The 20,653-nt window shown below is 41.9% G+C and overlaps 1 protein-coding gene across 1 annotated transcript in view; it reads right to left on the reverse strand.

Annotated features, from left to right (window-relative positions):
• sdk2b (sidekick cell adhesion molecule 2b) overlaps nucleotides 1-20,653 on the reverse strand; it is a 460,427-nt gene that overhangs the window by 319,492 nt on the left and 120,282 nt on the right. The window contains exons 12-17 of the mRNA XM_070858209.1: nucleotides 18,994-19,170; nucleotides 15,952-16,088; nucleotides 6,196-6,343; nucleotides 5,599-5,739; nucleotides 4,155-4,336; nucleotides 2,530-2,645 (exon numbers count right to left, since the gene is read on the reverse strand). Of these exons, the coding sequence (XP_070714310.1) occupies nucleotides 2,530-2,645; nucleotides 4,155-4,336; nucleotides 5,599-5,739; nucleotides 6,196-6,343; nucleotides 15,952-16,088; nucleotides 18,994-19,170 (901 nt within the window). The remainder of the gene's footprint in view (nucleotides 1-2,529; nucleotides 2,646-4,154; nucleotides 4,337-5,598; nucleotides 5,740-6,195; nucleotides 6,344-15,951; nucleotides 16,089-18,993; nucleotides 19,171-20,653) is intronic.

Consider the following 20,653-nt stretch of genomic DNA (forward strand, 5'->3'; position numbering starts at 1 on the left):
TTGCGTGAAAACGTAACTTTAAAAAATATATTATAGAATCATATATAGAGTTGGGGAACAGTAACTACAGCACTTTGAATTGGTAATACTTGGGATAAACAAAATAACTTCAAAATGTTTGATCATTTTGATTTTAGTATAGGATTGCTACAGCAGTCTAAATGACTCCTGCTCAATTTTTGTTTAGATTTTTGTCGGTACTTGATACAGTATAGTGCAAAAAAAGTTATTTAAAGGGCTGTATTGTGTTGCAAAGGAATTTTGAAATTTCATAAACCAATTCATTTGTGTCGAACAAGCAATAACATTTGTTGTAAATTTCATAATTAGATTTCTGACCAGTTTCAAACATCTGGTCTTGGTCACATTTAAAAAATGTTCAGTAAACAGGTCCACAGACTCATTTTCTAACCTCACATTTGCAGTAACCCTTTTCAAAACAATGATAGGCCAGACCATGCGGACTGACTTAGTCGCTAGATTGACATCTGAGCAAATGAAAAACATGCTGAACCTTTTCACTCAAGTAGGTTTTCCTCCAATATCATATGTTTCCCCGTGGGAAAAAAAATACCATCTGTATAGCAGGACAGCAGCACCACTTCACAAGAGGGGTTAAGTGAATTCAAACAAAAGGCAGGACAGGGTTAGAATATTACAAAATAATGACAAAAACCATTGGCTGAGCAGTCACTGTCACAGCGGCTAGTGTTTCTGCCTCATTACGTTCCCAGGCAAGGAGCTAGAGTAGAGATAGTCAGATAGCATACGTCAATAACAGAGCAACTGAACTTGGTAGAAACATTTGGCAAAGAGAGAAGATAACTTTGCTCATTACAGGTTTTCTCACTGTTTAAATGAACATTAAATGAACTGATAATATTGTGAGATGGATGAGGAAGCACTGCTTGTGTTTGACGTGCCCCTTTAAGACAAGTTTTCTGGTCTGGTTTTTATTCTTGGGGTTAACTTTGCTAAATGCGAAAGGGCATTATTTTCACTAATACAGTACTATGTTGTAATATCATCTTTCTCTCTGCAAAGCAAAAATCTTAGATAACTGTATTATTTTAACAAATCAAAGGCTACTTATTGGTTGAAAACATCAGCCCCAAAAATTAATGGGTGATAAAGGAGCAGGGCAAAACCAAAAGTCTTGCTTATCCGCACAATCTGAAATTTACTTTCTAAAACACAGATGTCACAGCAGGTTAAAACACTTCGACTATAATATATACCAATGTGTGTAAGGATACACAATTCCACACTGAACCAAACCAAGTTGTTAAGAATGTAGAGTTAACATTTCAGGTCTGTGAATCTTCGTTAGAACTGGAAAAGTTTGAGATGTAACAGATTCTTCAGGAAGTGCAGAGGCATTGAAAAGGGGAGGGGAGGAACTTTTCCAGTTAACACTGTTTCTCTCTCCACAGACGCTGCCTGACCTGCTGAGAATTCCCGCATTTTCTGTTTTTATTTCAGATTCCAGCATCCGCAGTATTTTGATTTTTTTTTTAGAATGCAAATCCTTTATCAGAATAAACCTGTAGCTTAACAGTATTGCAGATGACAGCAAACCTGAGTTATAAGTTTCCTTTTTAGTTACTGTTGAGTAAAACATTTAACCACTATGTACTCCCAAGTAGTGCCTCAGAATAGGACTGTTTTACTGAAACTTGTTTATGTACAAGTTGGTCAGGAGTTAGACCTGTTGCCTGCTCCATAATAGCTGGTTACATAGGAACAGCAGTGGACCATTCAGCCCTTTGAATCCGCCACTCAATGAAATCCTGGCTGATCTGTATCCTAACTCCATCCACCTGCCGTGGCTCCATATTCATTAATACCCTTGGGCAGCAAAATCTATCAATCTCAGATTTAAAATTATTAATTGAGCTATCTACTGCTTTTTGTGGGCGAGAGTTCCACATTTCTACTACTCTTTGTGTGAAGAAGTGCTTCCTAACTTCTCTCCTGAATAGCCTGAGTCTGATTTTAAGCTTATGTCCCCTTGTCTGCCTTCACAAGGCATACAACTATTTAGAGGTTTAGTGATGGTGCCCTGATTTAATTGGATTTATTTCAGGGATTTCTCTCTTATTTTCTGATCTACTCTGAAGCTCCATCGGAAAGGACATGATGGCCACAGGGTGGGAAGTGGGACAATTTTCCAGCTTAACTGATAGCAGCTGCTTCACATTACAGAGAGGATGCTGGCAGTAGCCCCAACCATTGTAATATAATTGAGATTGTGGGGCTGCCATTGGAGGGAGAAAACCACCTAAAATGATTGTTTTTTTTGGACAGGGACAGAAATGCAATTTGGCCACAAATCTAGCTGCTGATGTTACCACTCATGCAGCCTGTGGTGGAGTTTGGCAAATTGCTGTTCTCTGCAGTCCTTTTGCAGCCAACAGGTAATGTTGAGCATTAATTCCTGGAGGGTTGACAACACTATGCACAATCTTATACTGAATAAAATCTAACCAATAATTTTGATTTTCAAAAGTTTGAAGTTATGGATATTACCTTGTAACCTTGGTTAATTCCATTAATGAACTGAGGACTGGGTGGTGTCCATGTGAATCGAATGGTGGTGGAATTAATTGCTTCAGCATGCACATTTCCTGGAGGCACTGTCGGAACTGGGAAGAACAACAGATAAACTTCAAATTGGTTCCACTAGAAAAGAGCGAAATGGAGAGCAAATAGTGCTTCGAGACAAAGCATTCATACAGATAGAATAATAAATCTTTTTGCAATCATTTCTGATGTGTGTATTATCCTGTTATGATCTGTATGCATCAGGTGTCATGGTCCTGCACTATCTTTACTTTGAAATTGTGTCTTGGATCTCCTAATGACTTTTTCTGCTATCAAGGTTGACTGCAAAGGACCTAAATAAAGATGATTTTATTGGCATCAGTATCATGTAATTTGAATGTGCAGCTTATTTTATGTTTTCTCTTCTGGGGGTTGAGGGTGTGGATTGACATCGTCTTACATGGGTGTGCAATGTCGTTTCCCCTGCAGCGGTCTCACCGATATATGCACTTATGCATTCAAGCAGGTGAGTGTGCAGCCTGCTCTGGGTCATCATTCTAGAAACCAGGGAATTTGTAAAAAAACAGCCTGATGGACACACCATGTCTAACTCATTCTCATTCTGGAAGTACATGGTGCCCACTGAGAATTTCTTTGAAGCACTGGTCATTGGAATGAGGGAGGGTGATCCTGTGTCCCAACACTCTGTGGTGCTATGGGTAAATCGTGCATGCACCAGCAGTGTGAATGTGAAATCTATTTTAGTTTTCTCAATATTTGTTCCCATTCTGTACCCATTGCATGCTTTTCTCCATCAGAGAGGACGAGAGAATCTGGGCAAAGACTTCTGTACCACTGCTCAGTATTACTCAGTGGCTGGAAGCAGGAGGTGAGAGAAAAAATCTTGTCTTTGTGTCTCAAAAAAAAAGCTTCTCGGAATATAATTCTGAATTAAGGGCCTGGATGAAAATGAATGTTTCAGTCACCTTCTCCATTAGCCTTCGAGAGTGGATTGTACTGCTGGTTCTCAATCTGCAAGTCTCACGCACCTGTTGGGAACCCCCATGTAAACTTGCCAGAGTCATTAAGACTGGAGCGTGGACAAAACCAGTGAAATACAGGTCTTCCCAGCAGCCGATCTTGGAGAATCAGGCAAGTTTACATTGGGTGTCTCGGTGCATGAGAACCACACATGTCAAGAACCAGTGGCACAAGCAGAGCCTTTCAGCCCATGTAAAAGCAACTAAAGTCACCTGACTGAGACTAACACCAATACGTAGGTGCAACCCAACAGTGTTCAACGACTAGAACCGGTTCTGGGCTAACTAGATTTAATTTGAATCAAATTGGATTTTAAGTGTTCATTAAGGATTTTGTGTCCTTGCTTTTATTGTGTGTAAATTTATGCAATAATGTGCAATTTACAAAGAGTTTCCTGAATTGCTAAATTTACCAACAAACTGTCTACATTTACAGAATAATTGTTTTGACACAATCTTCATCAGTGATTTTACTTTCCAAACTGGTTGTAGTACTTTAACTAAAGCAGCACTATGTTGTGATACTTTAGCCTTCCGTCACTTCCCCTCCCACCAGTGCTCAGTACCCACCCCCTTGCAGCGTCCACTCAGTGACCGTTGGGCTGTAGATCCCCAGACCGGCTCCATTATAGGATGCAACTGCAATCTCATAATTGGTCCAGATGATGAGGTCTTCAAGTAGGAAATTATTAACATCAGAACTGGTGATATTCTTATACTGGTGCTCCACAGGTAAACCTGCCAAGCAATACCTACAAGGAGAGAAGGAATGTTCTTCATACAACTGATTTCACACTTTTCCCAGATACTTTTGAGTAGTATACACATCAGAGTATGTACATAGTGTGCTGGTAATAAAAAATATCATTTATGAAAATGCTGTCCGATTGAAATAAAAATATATTTTAGAATAGTTAAATGTTTTCAAATAAAAACACCTGAAAGAGTTTTTATATTGGCCTCGAACAGTTTTCAAGTGAGTTAAGACTCAAGATGATAAATACAAACACAGAATAGTACGACTTACAAGCAATTCAAAGTAATATACAAAAGGAAGCAAAGCGAGCTTATGTTGGACATCATGTTTTAAGAGCCATCAGGCAATAACACATTTTTTATTGGCCCAGAAATCCCGGTTCTCCTTCCCGCGGGCATTCGACTGGATTGCAGAAAAGAGAAGCGCGCTTACCTGAAGCTGCTGCGCCCACACGAGTTCCCGGTCCTGAGGCCTCCACTGACTGCACATCGCAGCGCGTGCACATCAGGACGTGCGCAGGGCCGGAGCTGGAGTCACATGGCTCTGGGCAGCCAATCAAGGTAAAGTATGTTCTCATTCATCATAATGGGAAGTCCATAAGTTGGAGTTCCCATTACAGTATTATAAACCCCCCGAAACACACAAAACATTAATAAAAAATAGAAAAAATCCATTACATATTTAACATTAAATTAAATTAAAGTTATTTATATATATTTTTTTTAAATCCGATTAAAAAAAAAAAGTTTTTTTAATTATGCTTTAAAATAAATTTAACGTAGTGGGCAGGGTTTTTAAAAATAAAATGTTTTTCAAATTTTATTTTTTATGTTTTAAGTGTGTTTTGAAACTCTTGCGCCTGTAAAAGTAGGCTATGTGTCTGCTTTTATCAGGCGCAAGAGTTTTGAGGACATTTGCTGGGCAAGATATGGGTAAATACCGCAAGCTTGCCCTTGCAAATATCCTCGCTCCCGAGATACAGAAGATCTGTCAAGCTCCAGCTTGACCGATCGGAAAAGCCAGTTTTCAGCGTACACAGTCCGTATGGACTTGGGGAGGCTGGGATTTCCAGGCCATTGTGTTTTTAAAACAAATACGGTACCATTTTCTGGCCTCTTAATATCTTTAGTCAGCTCGGAGTTACTTTTTACAATGGAAATGAAAGAGCAAATATATCCTCATAAATACAAGGCCATAGTTATCGGCTCCAAGCTTCATCCATGACGACAGAAGAGCAAATATTCTGCTCTGAGTTACCTGATAATGTAACCCTTCAGGGCTCCATTCTGATGATTTTCTGGTGGTGGCTGCCATTGGATCATGATGGACTGATTGGTTCTGCCACTTGCAATGACGTTTTGTGGGGATGCACTTGGTGGTTCTTCAGGTAGTGACAACCTGCAAGAGTTTATACCATTTGATTATGAAAAATATAAAGTTAGAGACAATATTCATTTTCAACCAAAATAAAAATTAATAAACCTCAAGAAATAAAAATGGGGTAGGCACCCAACTTGCTGTAGCTATGATTCATGAATTTATTATAGTTCTTAGTGTTTTAGAATAGGTGATAATATGCTAGCTATTGTAATGTATTTGATAAGCTTCCATACCAGAGATCTGTAGCTATAATGAATCCTCTTGGGGTAAGTAGGAAATTGTAAATTAGATGACAAATGACTAAATAGTAGGAGACAAAGGCCAGTTTGTGATCAGTTGTGACATGGAGAGCATCCTAGCAATTGGTCCGTGGATCTCAGAGTACATAGAATAATATATAATCCCATTGAAATTTGTGTCATATCACAATTCATCCTTTAAGTCAATGGCACTGAATTGGATGCTAGCCCTTACCTCTCAGTCTCTCTACTGTATTGGCCCTTTCCAACATCATTCACAGCACAGATACGGAACTGATAGGACCTGGCTGGAATGAGTCCCCTGACCATCAGTCCCGTGGATTCGGGGTTAACGCTCATCAGGTGAACAGTCCAAGGGGAATCTGTAGCAAAAAAGGTGGATTTAAAAAAAAAGAAATTCAGTTTTAGACTTTAAGGCAACCTGTAAAAACATGATTAACTGCTCTCAATAAAACCCTGATAAATATGGGACATCGGGAAGGAGTGATGTATGGACAGAGAACAAAGGCTCTTAAGTTTGCTGAGTGACAATTTGTTTTCACTATTCTTTTAACAGTTCGCCTTATTTTAATAGTACCTTCAACATAATGAATGCCTCCAGATGCTTCATGATGAAGTCAGTTGTCAACTTCAATAGTAAAGACCTAGCAGGGGTGACCAAAGGCACGGTTGAAAGTATGAGTTTTGAGGAGAGAGAAATTGAAAGAAAAGGAGTTCTAGATCAGAGTTGTCCAATAGGAATTGCTAATCAGTGACAGGTATGGCTACAGCAACAGTGTTTTAGCCACATGTACTAATTTTAGTAGAAAATGCCTTACTTAAACAACACAGGTAAATGATTTTCACATGAGTATATTTACTTAACAAATATCGACCACCAATCAGTAATCAAGGAAGTAAAGCGCTAACAATGATCAAAAGATACTCTTGCTTTTTTACCAACAAACACACAAAAGAATAGAATACACATGCACATGCCGTGCAAATGAGTATTGAGATTACATGCCCAACGTCAGTGACTATTAATCATTTTTAATTTACTAATTAGAAATGCAATTAGTCACAGCTGGATTCCTAATTCGCCACATGTGTCTTATGAACTCCCCTCCACTTTTATAGGGGGCACTTGTAAAATATTGAATTTTAATGCCCTAAAAAAACACAAAAAAAACCCTACAAAAATACAAAACAAAACAAACAAAAAAAGAGGGCTGTTAAAATTGTCTGCAGTGTCCCCCAGATCGGGGGGCACTCGATCTAATGTTGATTTTTACTCCCCAAAAAGAGTTGTGTCTTATGACTAATGTATTGAACAACACTGTTCGAGTCAGTAGGGCCAGGAAGCTGAAGGCTGTGTCACCGAAGTAGTGAGGAAGAGCGGTGCTGGGAGGTGGTGATGATGTATGGGAGACCAGAATCAGAAGAACAAAATGCACTGGCAGAGACACAAGGCTGGAGGAGGTGGCAGAGTTAGGGTGGAGCAAGGACATGAAAAGATGTGGAAGCAAGGAGAAGGATTTTGAATTAAGAGTACTGTGGGGATAGGAGCAATGGCGGTTTATTCCCCCCGCTTAACATCTCATTAAGCAAAGTCTCTTTCAATGGAATGACTGAAGGTTCATACATACTCCTTCACCCCAGAATGTATTGATGCTCTGGTTGTATATGGGACAAGAGTACCAAAGCAATCTTAAAGTACGACTGTGGGAATTCAACTTCTTGGTGCAAGACTCATTTTATGAAGTGCAAATTCCTTTTGCCCTGGTACAAAAATGATTAAGATAGTATTCCATACAATTTGTGCTCTACGAGCTTTCGTTCTGTCGAGAGTTTGCACATCCATGAATGAATGGTTAAAGAAACACATATGCAAAGGCCTGGAAGAATTTTACTTGCTGGCAAACTCAATAGTTAGGAAAACATAAAGAGAAGAGCAATGTTGTAGAAGTAATGGGGGAAATGTTTCTCAAAGAATGATTAAAGTAAATAAAATATGAAATTACAGGATTTTTAGAAAAAGACATCTTTTTAAATATCAGATTTCTAAATGTTCATGATAAGTGAATGATGCCCCCGCCTACCATGTAAAGGCTATTTGGCATTACAACATCAATAAACTTTGGCACAGTACGGACTTGGAACAACTGCCACACCAGCACTGACTTTGGTAATCAATAGCACCCCAGTAATTGTTGGGCCACCAGCACTAACTCTTTTAAACACTGCCAAACCAGTACTGACTCAGCAAACCACTGGCATACCAGTACTGACTTCCAGTCATCACTAGCACACCAGTAATCATGCCTTTGACGAGTGTCCTCGACTCCGTCTCACAGCATGCTCCCCGCCCATCCCTGCATAAGGTAGAAAAGGCCATCCATCAGCTCAAGAACAACAAGGCATCAGGAGCAGATGGAATCCCCACTGAGGCACTAAAGTATGGCGGAAAAGCACTATCGGCATGAATGCATGATCTCATCTCTCTTATCTGGAAGGAGGAGAGCAAGCCAGCAAATCTCAGAGATGCCGTAATCGTGACCATCTTTAAAAAAGGGGACAAGTCCAACTGCAGAGGAATCTCCCTGCTATCGGCCACTGGGAAAGTCATCGCTAGAATCCTCCTCAACCGTCTTCTTTCTGTGGCTGAAGAGCTCCTCCCGGAGTCACAGTGCAGATTCCGTCCACTAAGGGGTACAATAGATATGATCTTCACCGCGCGACAACTACAAGAGAAATGCAGGGAACAGCACCAACCTTTGTACACGGCCTTCTTTGATTTCACAAAGGCCTTTGACACTGTCAACCGCAAGGGACTATGGAGCGTCGCCCTCCGTTTTGGCTGCCCCCAAAAGTTTGTCACCATCCTCTGCCTGCTCCACAATGACATGCAAACTGTGATCCTGACCAATGAATCCACCACAGACCCAATCCAAGTCCGGACCGGGGTCAAGCAGGGCTTCGTCCTCTCGATTTTCCTTGCAGCAATGCTCTATCTCAAGTTCAACAAGTTCCCCGCTGGAGTGAAACTAAACTATAGAACCAATGGGAACCTGTTCAAACTTCAGCGCCTCCAGGCTAGATCCAAGGTCGTCCCATCCTCTGTCATCGAACTACAGTATTCGGACGGCGCTTGCGTCTGCGCACATTCAGAGCTAAACTCCAAGCCATCGTCAACATCTTCACTGAGGCATACGAAAGCATAGGCCTTATACTAAACATCCATAAGACAAAGGTCCTCCACCAACCTGAACCCACCACACAGCACTGCCCCCCAGTCATCAAAATCCACGGCACGGACTTGGACAACATGGACCACTGTCCATACCTCGGGAGCTTACTATTAGCAAGGGCAGACATTGATGACAAGGTCCAACACTGCCTCCAGTGCACGAGTGTAGCCTTCGGTTGCCTGAGGAAGAGAGTGTTCAAAGACCAGAACCTCAAATCTGGCACCAAGCTTATGGTCTACAGGGCTGTAGTGATACCCGCCCTCCTACATGGCTCAGAAACGTGGACCATATACAGTAGACACCTTAAAGCGCTGGAGAAATAACCTCAACGCTGCCTCCGCAAGATCCTGCAAATCCACTGGGAGAATAGAACATAAGAAATAGGAACAGGAGTAGGCCATACGGCCCCTCGAGCCTGCTCCGCCATTCAATAAGATCATGGCTGATCTGATCATGGATTCAGTTCCACTTCCCTGCCTGCTCCATATAACCCTTTATCATTTAAGAAACTGTCTATTTCTGTCTTAAATTTATTCAATGTCCCAGCTTCCACAGCTCTCTGAGGCAGCGGATTCCACAGATTTACAACCCTCTGAAAGAAGAAATTTCTCCTCATCTCAGTTTTAAATGGGCGGCCCCTTATTCTAAGATCATGTCCTCTAGTTCCAGTCTCCCCCATCAGTGGAAACATCCTCTCTGCATCCACCTTGTCAAGCCCCCTCATAATCTTATACGTTTCGATAAGATCACTTTTCATTCTTCTGAACTCCAATGAGTAGAGGCCCAACCTACTCAACCTTTCCTCATAAGTCAAACCCCTCATCTCCAGAATCAACCTTGTGAACCTTCTCTGAACTGCCTCCAAAGCAAGTATATCCTTTCATAAATATGGAAACCAAAACTGCACGCAGTATTCCAGGTGTGGTTTCACCAATACCCTGTATAACTGTAGCAAGACTTCCCTGCTTTTATACTTCATCCCCGTTGCAATAAAGACCAAGATTCCATTAGCCTTCCTGATCACTTGCTTTACCTGCATACTATCCTTTTGTGTTTCATGCACAAGTACCCTCAGGTCCCACTGTACAGCAGCACTTTGCAATCTTTCTCTATTTAAATAATAACCTGTTCTTTGATTTTTTTCTGCCAAAGTGCATGACCTCACTTTCCAACATTACACTCAATCTGCCAAATTTTTGCCCACTCACTTAGCCTGTCTGTCCTTTTGCAGATTTTTTCTGTCGTCCTCACACATTGCTTTTCCTCCCATCTTTGTATCGTCAGCAAACTTGGCTACGTTACACTCAATTCCTTCTTCCAAGTCATTAATATAGATGGTAAATAGTTGGGGTCCCAGCCTTGATCCCTGCGGTGCCCCACTAGCTACTGATTGCCAACTAGAGAATGAACCATTTATCCTAACTCTCTGTTTTCTGTTAGTTAGCCAATCCTCTATCCATACTAACATATTACCCCCAACTCCGTGAACTTTTATCTTTTGCACTAACCTTTTATGTGACACCTTGTCAAATGCCTTCTGGAAGTCCAAATACACCACATCCACTGGTTCCCCTTTATCCACCCTGTTCGTTACATCCTCAAAGAATTCCAGCAAATTTGTCAAACATGACTTACCCTTCATAAATCCATGCTGACTCTGCCTGACTGAATTTTGCTTTTCCCAATGTCCTGCTACTGCTTCTTTAAAAATGGACTCCAACATTTTCCCAACCACAGATGTTAGGCTAACTGGTTTATAGTTTCCTGTTTTTTGCCTCCTCTTTTAAATTGGGGTGTTATATTTGCAGTTTTCCAATTTGTTAGACACACCAATGTCAATGTTCTCGATAGAAACATAGAAACATAGAAAATAGGTGCAGGAGTAGGCCATTCGGCCCTTCGAGCCTGCACCTCCATTCAATAAGATCATGGCTGATCATTCACCTCAGTACCCTTTCTTGCTTTCTCTCCATACCCCTTGAACCCTTTAGCCATAAGGGCCACATCTAACTCCCCCTTGAATATATCCAATGAACTGGCATCAACAACTCTGAGTGAAGAGGTTTCTCCCCATCTCAGTCCTAAATGGCTTACCCCTTATCCTATACCATGTCCCCTGGTTATGGACTTCCCCAACATCGGAAACATTCTTCCTGCATCTAACCTGTCCAGTCCCGTCAGAATTTTATATGATTCTATGAGATTCCCTCTCATCCTTCTAAACTCCAGTGAATACAGGGTCCAGTCGATCCAGTCTCTCCTCATATGTCAGTCCTGCCATCCCGGGAATCAGTCTGGTGAACCTTCGCTGCACTCCCTCAATAGCAAGAACGTCCTTCCTCAGATTAGGAGACCAAAACTGAACACAATATTCCAGGTGAGGCCTCACTAAGGCCCTCTACAACTGCAGTAAGACCTCCCTGCTCCTATACTCAAATCTCCTAGCTATGAAGGCCAGCATACCATTTGCCTTCTTCACCGCCTGCTGAACCTGCATGCCAACTGTCAATGACTGATGAACCATGACACCCAGGTCTCGTTGCACCTCCCCTTTTCCTAATCTGCTGCTATTCAGATAATAGGTGAGCAGAGGAAACATTTCAAGGACCCTCAAAGCCTCCTTGATAAAGTGCAATATCCCCACCGGCACCTGGGAATCCCTGGCCCAGGACTGGCCTAAGTGGAGGAAGAGCATCCGGGGGAGGAGGCGCTGAGCACCTCGAGTCTCGTCGTCTGGAGCATGCAGAAAGGAACGTGTGACAAACCAGGCTCCCCACCCACCCTTTCCTTCAACCACTGTCTGTCCCATCTGTGACAGAGACTGTAATTCCCGTATTGGACTGTTCAATCACCTGGGAATTCACTATTAGAGTGGAAGCAAGTCTTCCTCGATTTTGAGGGTCAGTGCTTCGATGCTGAGGATGTTGGCCTAGTCGAGAAGACTGATGTTGGTCTATAACCACACATCTGTACTTCCAGCAAGGAGGTCACTGAACAGCAATGAGAAGGAACTCTACCTGATTAGGAACTCTTCCTAACCCTGGCAACATCTAATAGCCCCACTTCAGGTCCCAGCTGAGATCAGTTAACAGCTGATCGGGGATCAAACCTGAAATTTCTGTCTTTACCCACAGAGTTATCAGGGGAGGTAGGCAGCATTTTCAACAAATGTCTTATTGAACAATAGGACATCTGATCTGCCACAGTGGAGTATGCACTGCAAATATTTATGATGACAGCTCTGAAAAGATTCCACAACAGTGTTAATACACAGACAGAAAGAAAAAGGCAAGTCCAGGCGAGTCTGGACATGATGGAAAACCGCTGGAAAAGTAGTCCACATAAGGTGCTGCAGTAATAAAAAGGGACCAATAGGAGACGGAACGGACTTTAAGCAACACCCACATTGGAAATGTATAAATAACTTACACCTACTAACAATAGATGGTAGCAATGTAAGGCGCGCATATCTACATTTAATTGCACCTTGTCTACATAACTACTGTGTGTGCTGATGCAAGAATAGAAGTGTTGTAACAAGATCCAAAAGTTGACTTTGTTACTGCTCAAGCGAACGAAACACCCAGGTGTTTTTTTTATCCTAAAAATTCATCTTAATTTCATTAAAGACTAAATTTAAGGTAAAAATATTTTAACCAACAATGTTTTGTAGAGGTATCTTGTAATTTGTCTTGCACTGTGATGTTACAGATGGAGCAACTCGGCTTCTAATACAGATTCAAATTTGATTCATTCATTTATTGTAGGAATTGTATATTAATATTTGCATTTATATTGTGTATGATTTAAAACCTTTCTAGGAGTTTCAGAACATTGAATTGGGGAATAGACACAGAAAATGGGGCAAATAATCAGCAGGTCAGGCAGCATCTGTGGAGAGAAAAACCGATGCTGGTCGATAACCTTTCGTCAGAACTGGAAAATGCTTTTCTATTTTACCCTCCATAGATGCTGCTGAGTATTTCCGATTTCCAGCATCCGCAGTATTTTGCTTTTTTATGAATGAAATGGAGTTGAGGTAGAAGATCACCCATGATATTGAATGGTGGAGCAGGCTCGAGAGGCCGTGTGGTCTACTCCTGCTCCTATTTCGGATGTTCTTATGAAATACTTTTGGAGTGCAGAGACTGTTCCGCAGGCAAACTGAGAGCCATTGAGTTATCATGGCTGATGAAATCAAATTCCATTTTTAAGAAAGAGATTCTGAGACATTTTCTGTGAATCTGTCCATTTTTCCGTGGATACTGTAAATCAGCGGCTTTGATTCTACCCAGCAACAGTTTAATCAGACAACGGTAAACCTGCCAGATTCAAATGAGGATCAATTTGCTAATGGCCATCAATATTGTGCTTCAAAATATTTGAATTCAACAATGAAAAAAAACTAATATACATTAGATTAGATTAGTGTTTTATATTTACACCAATTTAACAATTTAGAGCTGTCCCAAGACAACGTTTATACTAGCGACGCTCAATAGATACAAAACAATCAGATGCTAAATTGAGCTGATTTAGAACTACAATTTAATAGATTAACATTTGTAAAGGTGAGAAAGGGATAATTAGTCTACAGTTTAAATATGCCTTTGTGTGCAAAGTTAAAGCACATGGGATTGGGGGTAGTGTGCTGGCGTGGATTGAGAACTGGTTGGCAGACAGGAAGCAAAGAGAATGAGTAAATGGGTACTTTTCAGAATGGCAGGCAGTGACTAGTGGGGTACCGCAAGGTTCTGTGCTGGGGCCCCAGCTGTTTACATTGTAAATTAATGATTTAGACGAGGGGATTAAATGTAGTATCTCCAAATTTGTGGATGGCACTAAGTTGGGTGGCAGTGTAAGCTGCGAGGAGGATGCTATGAGGCTGCAGAGTGACTTGGATAGGTTAGGTGAGTGGGCAAATGCATGGCAGATAAAGTATAATGTGGATAAATGTGAGGTTATCCACTTTGGTGGTAAAAACAGAGAGACAGACTATTATCTGAATGGTGACAGATTAGGAAAAGGGGAGGTGCAATGAGACCTGGGTGAATGGTACATCAGTCATTGAAGGTTGGCATGCAGGTACAGCAGGCGGTTAAGAAAGCAAATGGCATGTTGGCCTTCATTGCAAGGGGATTTGAGTACAGGGGCAGGGAGGTGTTACTACAGTTGTACAGGGCCTTGGTGAGGCCACATCTGGAGTATTGTGTACAGTTTTGGTCTCCTATTGAGGGAGTGCAGCGAAGGTTCACTAGACTGATTCCCGGGATGGCGGGACTGACATATCAAGAAAGACTGGATCAACTGGGTTTGTATTCACTGGAGTTCAGAAGAATGAGAGGGGATCTCATAGAAACGTTTAAAGTTCTGACGGGTTTAGACAGGTTAGATGCAGGAAGAATGTTCCTGATATTGGGGAAGTCCAGAACCAGGGGTCACAGTCTAAGGATAAGTGGTAAGCCATTTAGGACCGAGATGAGGAGAAACTTCTTCACCCAGAGAGTGGTGAACTTGTGGAATTCTCTACCACAGAAAGTTGTTGAGGCCAATTCACTAAATATATTCAAAAAGGAGTTAGATGTAGTCCTTACTACTAGGGGGATCAAGGGGTATGGCGAGAAAGCAGGAATGGGGTACTGAAGTTGCATGTTCAGCCATGAACCCATTGAATGGCGGTGCAGGCTCGAAGGGCCGAATGGCCTACTCCTGCACCTATTTTCTATGTTTCTATGACCAGGAATTGGCAATTACATGACAATTTTTCTCATTGTGCAGTTAACAAAACTAGTTTCTGCAGAAATGAATGAAGGGACTGAAAAGGAACATGAATTCTCACTTTGTAGAAAAGAAACACTTAATGATTACACGTTGAAGTGCTATCAGATTTTAACACAGTTTCCCCTTTGTGTCACGCACTCACTGAATATGCTGAGACTGTCACAGGAACACTTCTGCTGGCAAAAACCAACCAGCTAGCTGAAGACTTAACCTATTTAAAATTATCTTCAAATAACAAGAGCCAGGTAAAGCTGTCACTGACCTCCGATAAAGATTGGCACGTCAGTCTGCAAGATATGACATGGGTGGATGTGAACTGATTTATTTCTTCTGCTTTACACTGGGTGCTTCCTAACTCTCATGATAATTAGCTGCAATTATCATAAGGCGTGGATTAATTGATGCTCAAGTTCTAATACTTGCACATCAAGTTCGCATGTTCAAAAGAGTGGGAACAGAAGAAAACAGCGACCTCCAGCCGACAGGTTTTACGTGGTGCAGCCAATTTGCTGTCCGCTTCTGCCACAATTCACCACACTGTACCTGACCAGTGGGCAGTGCCCGAGAACACCCTGGGCATTCTCGTTCCTTACTTCCTGGGCTGACAGCCCCAATCGAGGTTGTCATTGTTTCATAGGTCAGAGTCGAAAGAGCAATTCCTTACAGAGGATAATACCGAACAACCAGGGCAGTGTTACAAAATGAATTTAAAACATGTTTACATTTTTATACAGAGTAAAGTGATTATGGATGTTTTTCTCATTTGTGTAAAAGATGACTATAACTCACTCAGACACACACTTGTGGGTTACAGGAACTTTATACCCAAGTCAGAAATTCTACCAATGGTAAAATAGTTTTATTTCATTGCTTTGGATTTAATTTTACCCCCCAAAATCTATAATGCACCACAATGAGGACAGTGTTTACTCTCAATAAAATGGTGCTGCATCACTCACTGTTCTCAGACACCTCCAAAATGTAGTAAATCAGGGGGCTGTTCCCATCAAATGCTTTTGCCCATGTCAGGGAGATTGCTCGCTTTTCATTCGAACTCAGCTGGGCCCCCAGGTTCTCTGGAGCGTGTGGGAGCTGCCTGCAGTAAGAAAGAAAAGCATGAAGAAAATAAATAACTCAAAGTGCAACTTGCCCACCATTTTGTTCTCTCCAGATCTTCTCCTTGTGTGTCTGAATTCAGTCTCCGAGCCTCACAAACACTGACCCAATACGATTCAAGTGGTGTATATTATACTGCCTATATATTCTAATGGCAGCAGTTCAGTAATTGAACCAGTTCCGATTGTTGCTGAAGCTTGTGCATTGATGTTTAATACAAAGTTGCATTCATGATGGATGGAAACTTCCCTGTCAGTGAAAGGTTGATGCATGATAACCGATGGCAAGTAATATCGGCGGGAACATTTTAACACAAGAACACAAGAAATAGGAGCAGGAGTAGACCATTTGACCCCTCGAGCCTGCTCCACCATTTATTAAGATCATGGCTGATCTGATCCTGGACTCAGCTCCAATTCCCTGCCCGCTCCCCATAATCCTTTATTCCCTTATCGCTAAAAAATCTGTCTATCTCCGCCTGAACATTGTTCCTGGCTGCACTTTTGACCCAACTGGTCCATGCCAGTGTTTATGCTCCACATGGGCCTCTATCCACCCCTCTTCATCTAACCCTGTCAGCTTAACTAACTATATTCCTTACTCCCTCACGTATTTATCTAGCTTCCCCTTAAATGATCTATGCTATTCGCCTCAACTACTCCTTGTGGTAGTGAGTTTCACATTCTCTCCAGTCTCTGAGTAAAGATGTTCCTCCTGAATTCCCTACTGGATTTATTAGTGACTATCATATTTATGGCCTCTAGTTTCCTCCATAAGTGGAAACATCGTCTCTACGTTGACCCTATCAAACCCTTTCATAATCTTGAAGGCCTCTATTATGTCACCCCCTCAGTCATCGGCTTTCGAGAGAAAACTGCCCCGGTCTGATCTACCTTTCTGGATAGGTATAACCTCAGTGTTCTGGTACTATCCATTCTGTTTTGTGTCTTCTCTACCGCCTCTATATTATTTTTCTAATATGGAGGCCAGAGCTGTGCACAGTACCCTAAGTTTGGTCTAAGCAAGGTTCTGTACAAGTGTAACATAGCTTTTGTGCTTTTTAATTCTGTCCCCGAGAAATTAACCCCAATGTTTTGTTTGCTGTTTTTATGGCCTTATTAATCTGTGTCGCTACTTTTAATGATTTCTGTATCTGCATCTCCAATCCCTCAGCTTCTCTATACCATTTAGACTCTAATTTTCCAAGGAGTTTGTGGCCTCCTTATTCCTCAGGCCAAATTGCACTACTTCCCACTTCTCGATATTGAAATTCATTTGTCGATTACACACCCATTCCGCAAATTTATTTACATCTTCTTGTATTTTGTCAGTCCTCCCCAGCATTAACTATACCTTGCAATTGGTGTCATCTGCAAATGTTTTAATTGTACTTCCGATTCCCGAGTCCAAATCATTTGCGCAGATGGCCAAGAACAGTGGTCCCAGCACAGATCTTTGTGGAACACCACTTCTGAACTTTTGTCAGTCTGAGTAACTACCCTTAACCCTACTCTCTGTTTTCTATTTTGTAGCCAGCTTGAAATCGATTTTGTTACTTTTCCCTGACTCTACATGCTCTGACTCTAGTCATGAGTCTACTATGCAGAACCTTATTGAAGGCCTTTTGAAAATTCAAATATACAGGCAACTCTTGATTATCCGTACACGGATCCAACGGGAAACCATTGTAACGGGATTTAAAATTCTGTTGCCAACAAGTGAAAGGACAGCTCCAAATAATTTGGAAAAATTGCCTTTCAAACACTGTGCTCATTTGTATTTGCTTATTCTCTCTCTCACTCTCACTCACCATAAAAATCACCCTCCTTCTGCCCTTGCTTTGCTGGTGTGTGTGTGCGCACTGCTGTAGCCGCTGTCTCTCGCGGCCTCCGCTGACGTTGGGAACGGGGGCAGTGCTGGCACTGGGTTCCAGGCACAGAACCTGTACAACCTGGTAATGTCCATCTTTTGTTACTGTTTGTAGCTTATTGCATTGATTCATTAAAGTCTTATAAATGTAAACTCGCCCTAACGATTGTATTTGTTCATTAAAGTTTTAACTTTAAAATGTAGACTCACCCTAACGGAAAAATCGTTTACCCGGAATAGCCCAATCCTCGAGGGACCCAGATAATCGAGAGTTGCCTGTATTACATTGACTACATTACCTTTATCCACTCTTTCTGTTACTTCTTCAAAGAACTCAATAAAGTTGGTCAAGCATGACCTTCCTATTCGAAATCCATACTGATTACTCTTTATTATATTTTCGATTACATCTTTAAAGATTCCATCATCTTTCCGATCACTGACATTAGGCTAACAGGTCTATAGTTCCCTGGACCTGTTCTATTCCCTATTTTAAATATAGGCATTACATTAGCTGTCTGCCAGTCCTCTGATATTACATAAGAACAGAAGAATTAGGGGGCACCTCGAGCCTGCTCCACCATTCAATAATATCATGGCTGATCTGATCCTGGTCTCAACTCCACTTTCCCGCCCGCTCCCCATAACCCTTGACTCCCTTATCGTTCAAAAATCTGTCTATCTCCACCTTAAATATATTCAATGACCCAGCCTCCACAGCTCTCTGGGGTAGAAAATTCCAAAGATTCACATTTTTCCCTTTTCTCATGAAGTTATATACATATCTAATAGCACTTTTGCTATCTTTTCCCTCACTTCTTTAAATATGCTTTCTATCAGAACAATGTAACCAAACCCCCACTGGAGGGATTGCTTTGGTGCCTTTTGCGGCACTGACACTGGGTCATTAACGCTATCAGGTTGCCCCCCAGCAAGTTTAGCTATCGGAGAGAATGTTGTAGCACAAAGGTGGCATTCACGTGCTTTATGATGATTTCATCAAATTCCTCGCTTACCTGACTCTGACGTGGGCATTGCGAGAGTCGTTCCCTCCTACTGATAACACTTTGCAGGTGTACAATCCAATATCTCCTGACCAGGTCTGAGAGATGTACAATGTTCCTGATTCATCAAGTCGCATACGTGGGATGGCAGCCACAGCAATTATAGCCCCATCCTTCTGCCACACATATCTGCATAACAAAGGCAGAGAATGGCACAGCACAGAAATGTCATGGGATTTACGCAATAAATGCAGTATATTGGAGAGAAAAATTATTATTTTCTTGCTTTTCCATCACAGATGCTGATTTCCAATAGCAACCATCAACCAGGAGCTGAACAGGTCTGATCATAGACATTTTGCTTTGGTTAACTGGACTGCCCTAAGTGGAGGAAGTGCATCCGGGAGGATGCCGAACACCTCGAGTCTCATCGCGGAGAGCATGGAGAAAATAAGCACAGGCAGCGGAAAGAGCGTGCGGCAAATCTGCCCCACCCTTCCTTAACCTCAACGACTATCTGTCTCACCTGTGACAGGGACTGTGGCTCTCATATGGGACTGATCAGCCATCTAAGGACTCATTTTAAGAGTGGAAGCAAGTCTTCCTCGATTCCGAGGGACTGCCTATGATGATGATGATGAACTGATGGAACCTGATGGGAGTACCTACTAGGGGCTGGGCTTTTCCATACTCCGCTCCAAATAACCCTGAAAGCCAATGCTCTAATGGATTGCGTGGTTGCAGCTGGACCACCGGCTGTAAGAAAGCTATGGTCTGTCGGTTCAGACACAAACTCAGTACAAAGCTCTGACCCAATCCTGAGGACGCCTTCACAAATTTGTTGGTGAGCATTAGACCGGACAATCATTTGTACTAGCTCAGTGGAATTGATTTTGATCACCACTGAAAACAGCCTTTCGTTAACCAGAGAGCAATTAAAGATTATTTTTGTGTAAGTAAGCACCCTTTCCAACGAATGTGACCTGCTCCATGACCCTCCTGGTATCGCAACACGGTGTATTATACAGATGCTCAAGATGAATTAAAAAAGGGCTTTGAACACTGCTTTCAAATCCTTTTCTTTTCTCTACCAAACAGCTGCCCTTCCTCTTGCAGTTACCTTAACAAGTGCTGTTTAGTGAATGAGCACCTAGCATACTCAAGCTTCAATTTGTTTATGATTTCAGCTGCAGAGGCCGGAAAATCTCTGGCACTGTCATGTGCTATCGAGTCCACCCTATTGGCAGTCACACTAACCCAATCCCAAATATTGCAGTCACCAATATCCTTCTTGTGGCTCAGTGCTTTAACGTGATCACTCACAGCACAGATGCCATCAACCACTCTGATTTGGCGGTCACCTCTCCTCATAAGTACCCCCGCCTGCCCAATACAAATGAAAAGTAACCCCGATAGCCCAATACAAATGATAAGTACCCCTGCTAGCCCAATACAAATGATAAGTACCCCCGCTAGCCCAATACAAACGAGAGCTTCCCTCGTAAAGAGGGCAGCAGCTGGCTAGTGCTCTGAGGTTTCCAGCAACATGAAGACTGTAATCGGAAAGTAAACTACATGTCAAGCTATTCACAACTGCATAATCAATTGCTAGGTCCTTCCGAGCCCCATGTCATGCTATGTAATCTATGAACCGCAGAAAGGAAGCAAAGAG

Source organism: Pristiophorus japonicus, chromosome 16, assembly GCF_044704955.1.
Source record: "Pristiophorus japonicus isolate sPriJap1 chromosome 16, sPriJap1.hap1, whole genome shotgun sequence".
Lineage (NCBI taxonomy): Eukaryota > Metazoa > Chordata > Chondrichthyes > Pristiophoridae > Pristiophorus > Pristiophorus japonicus.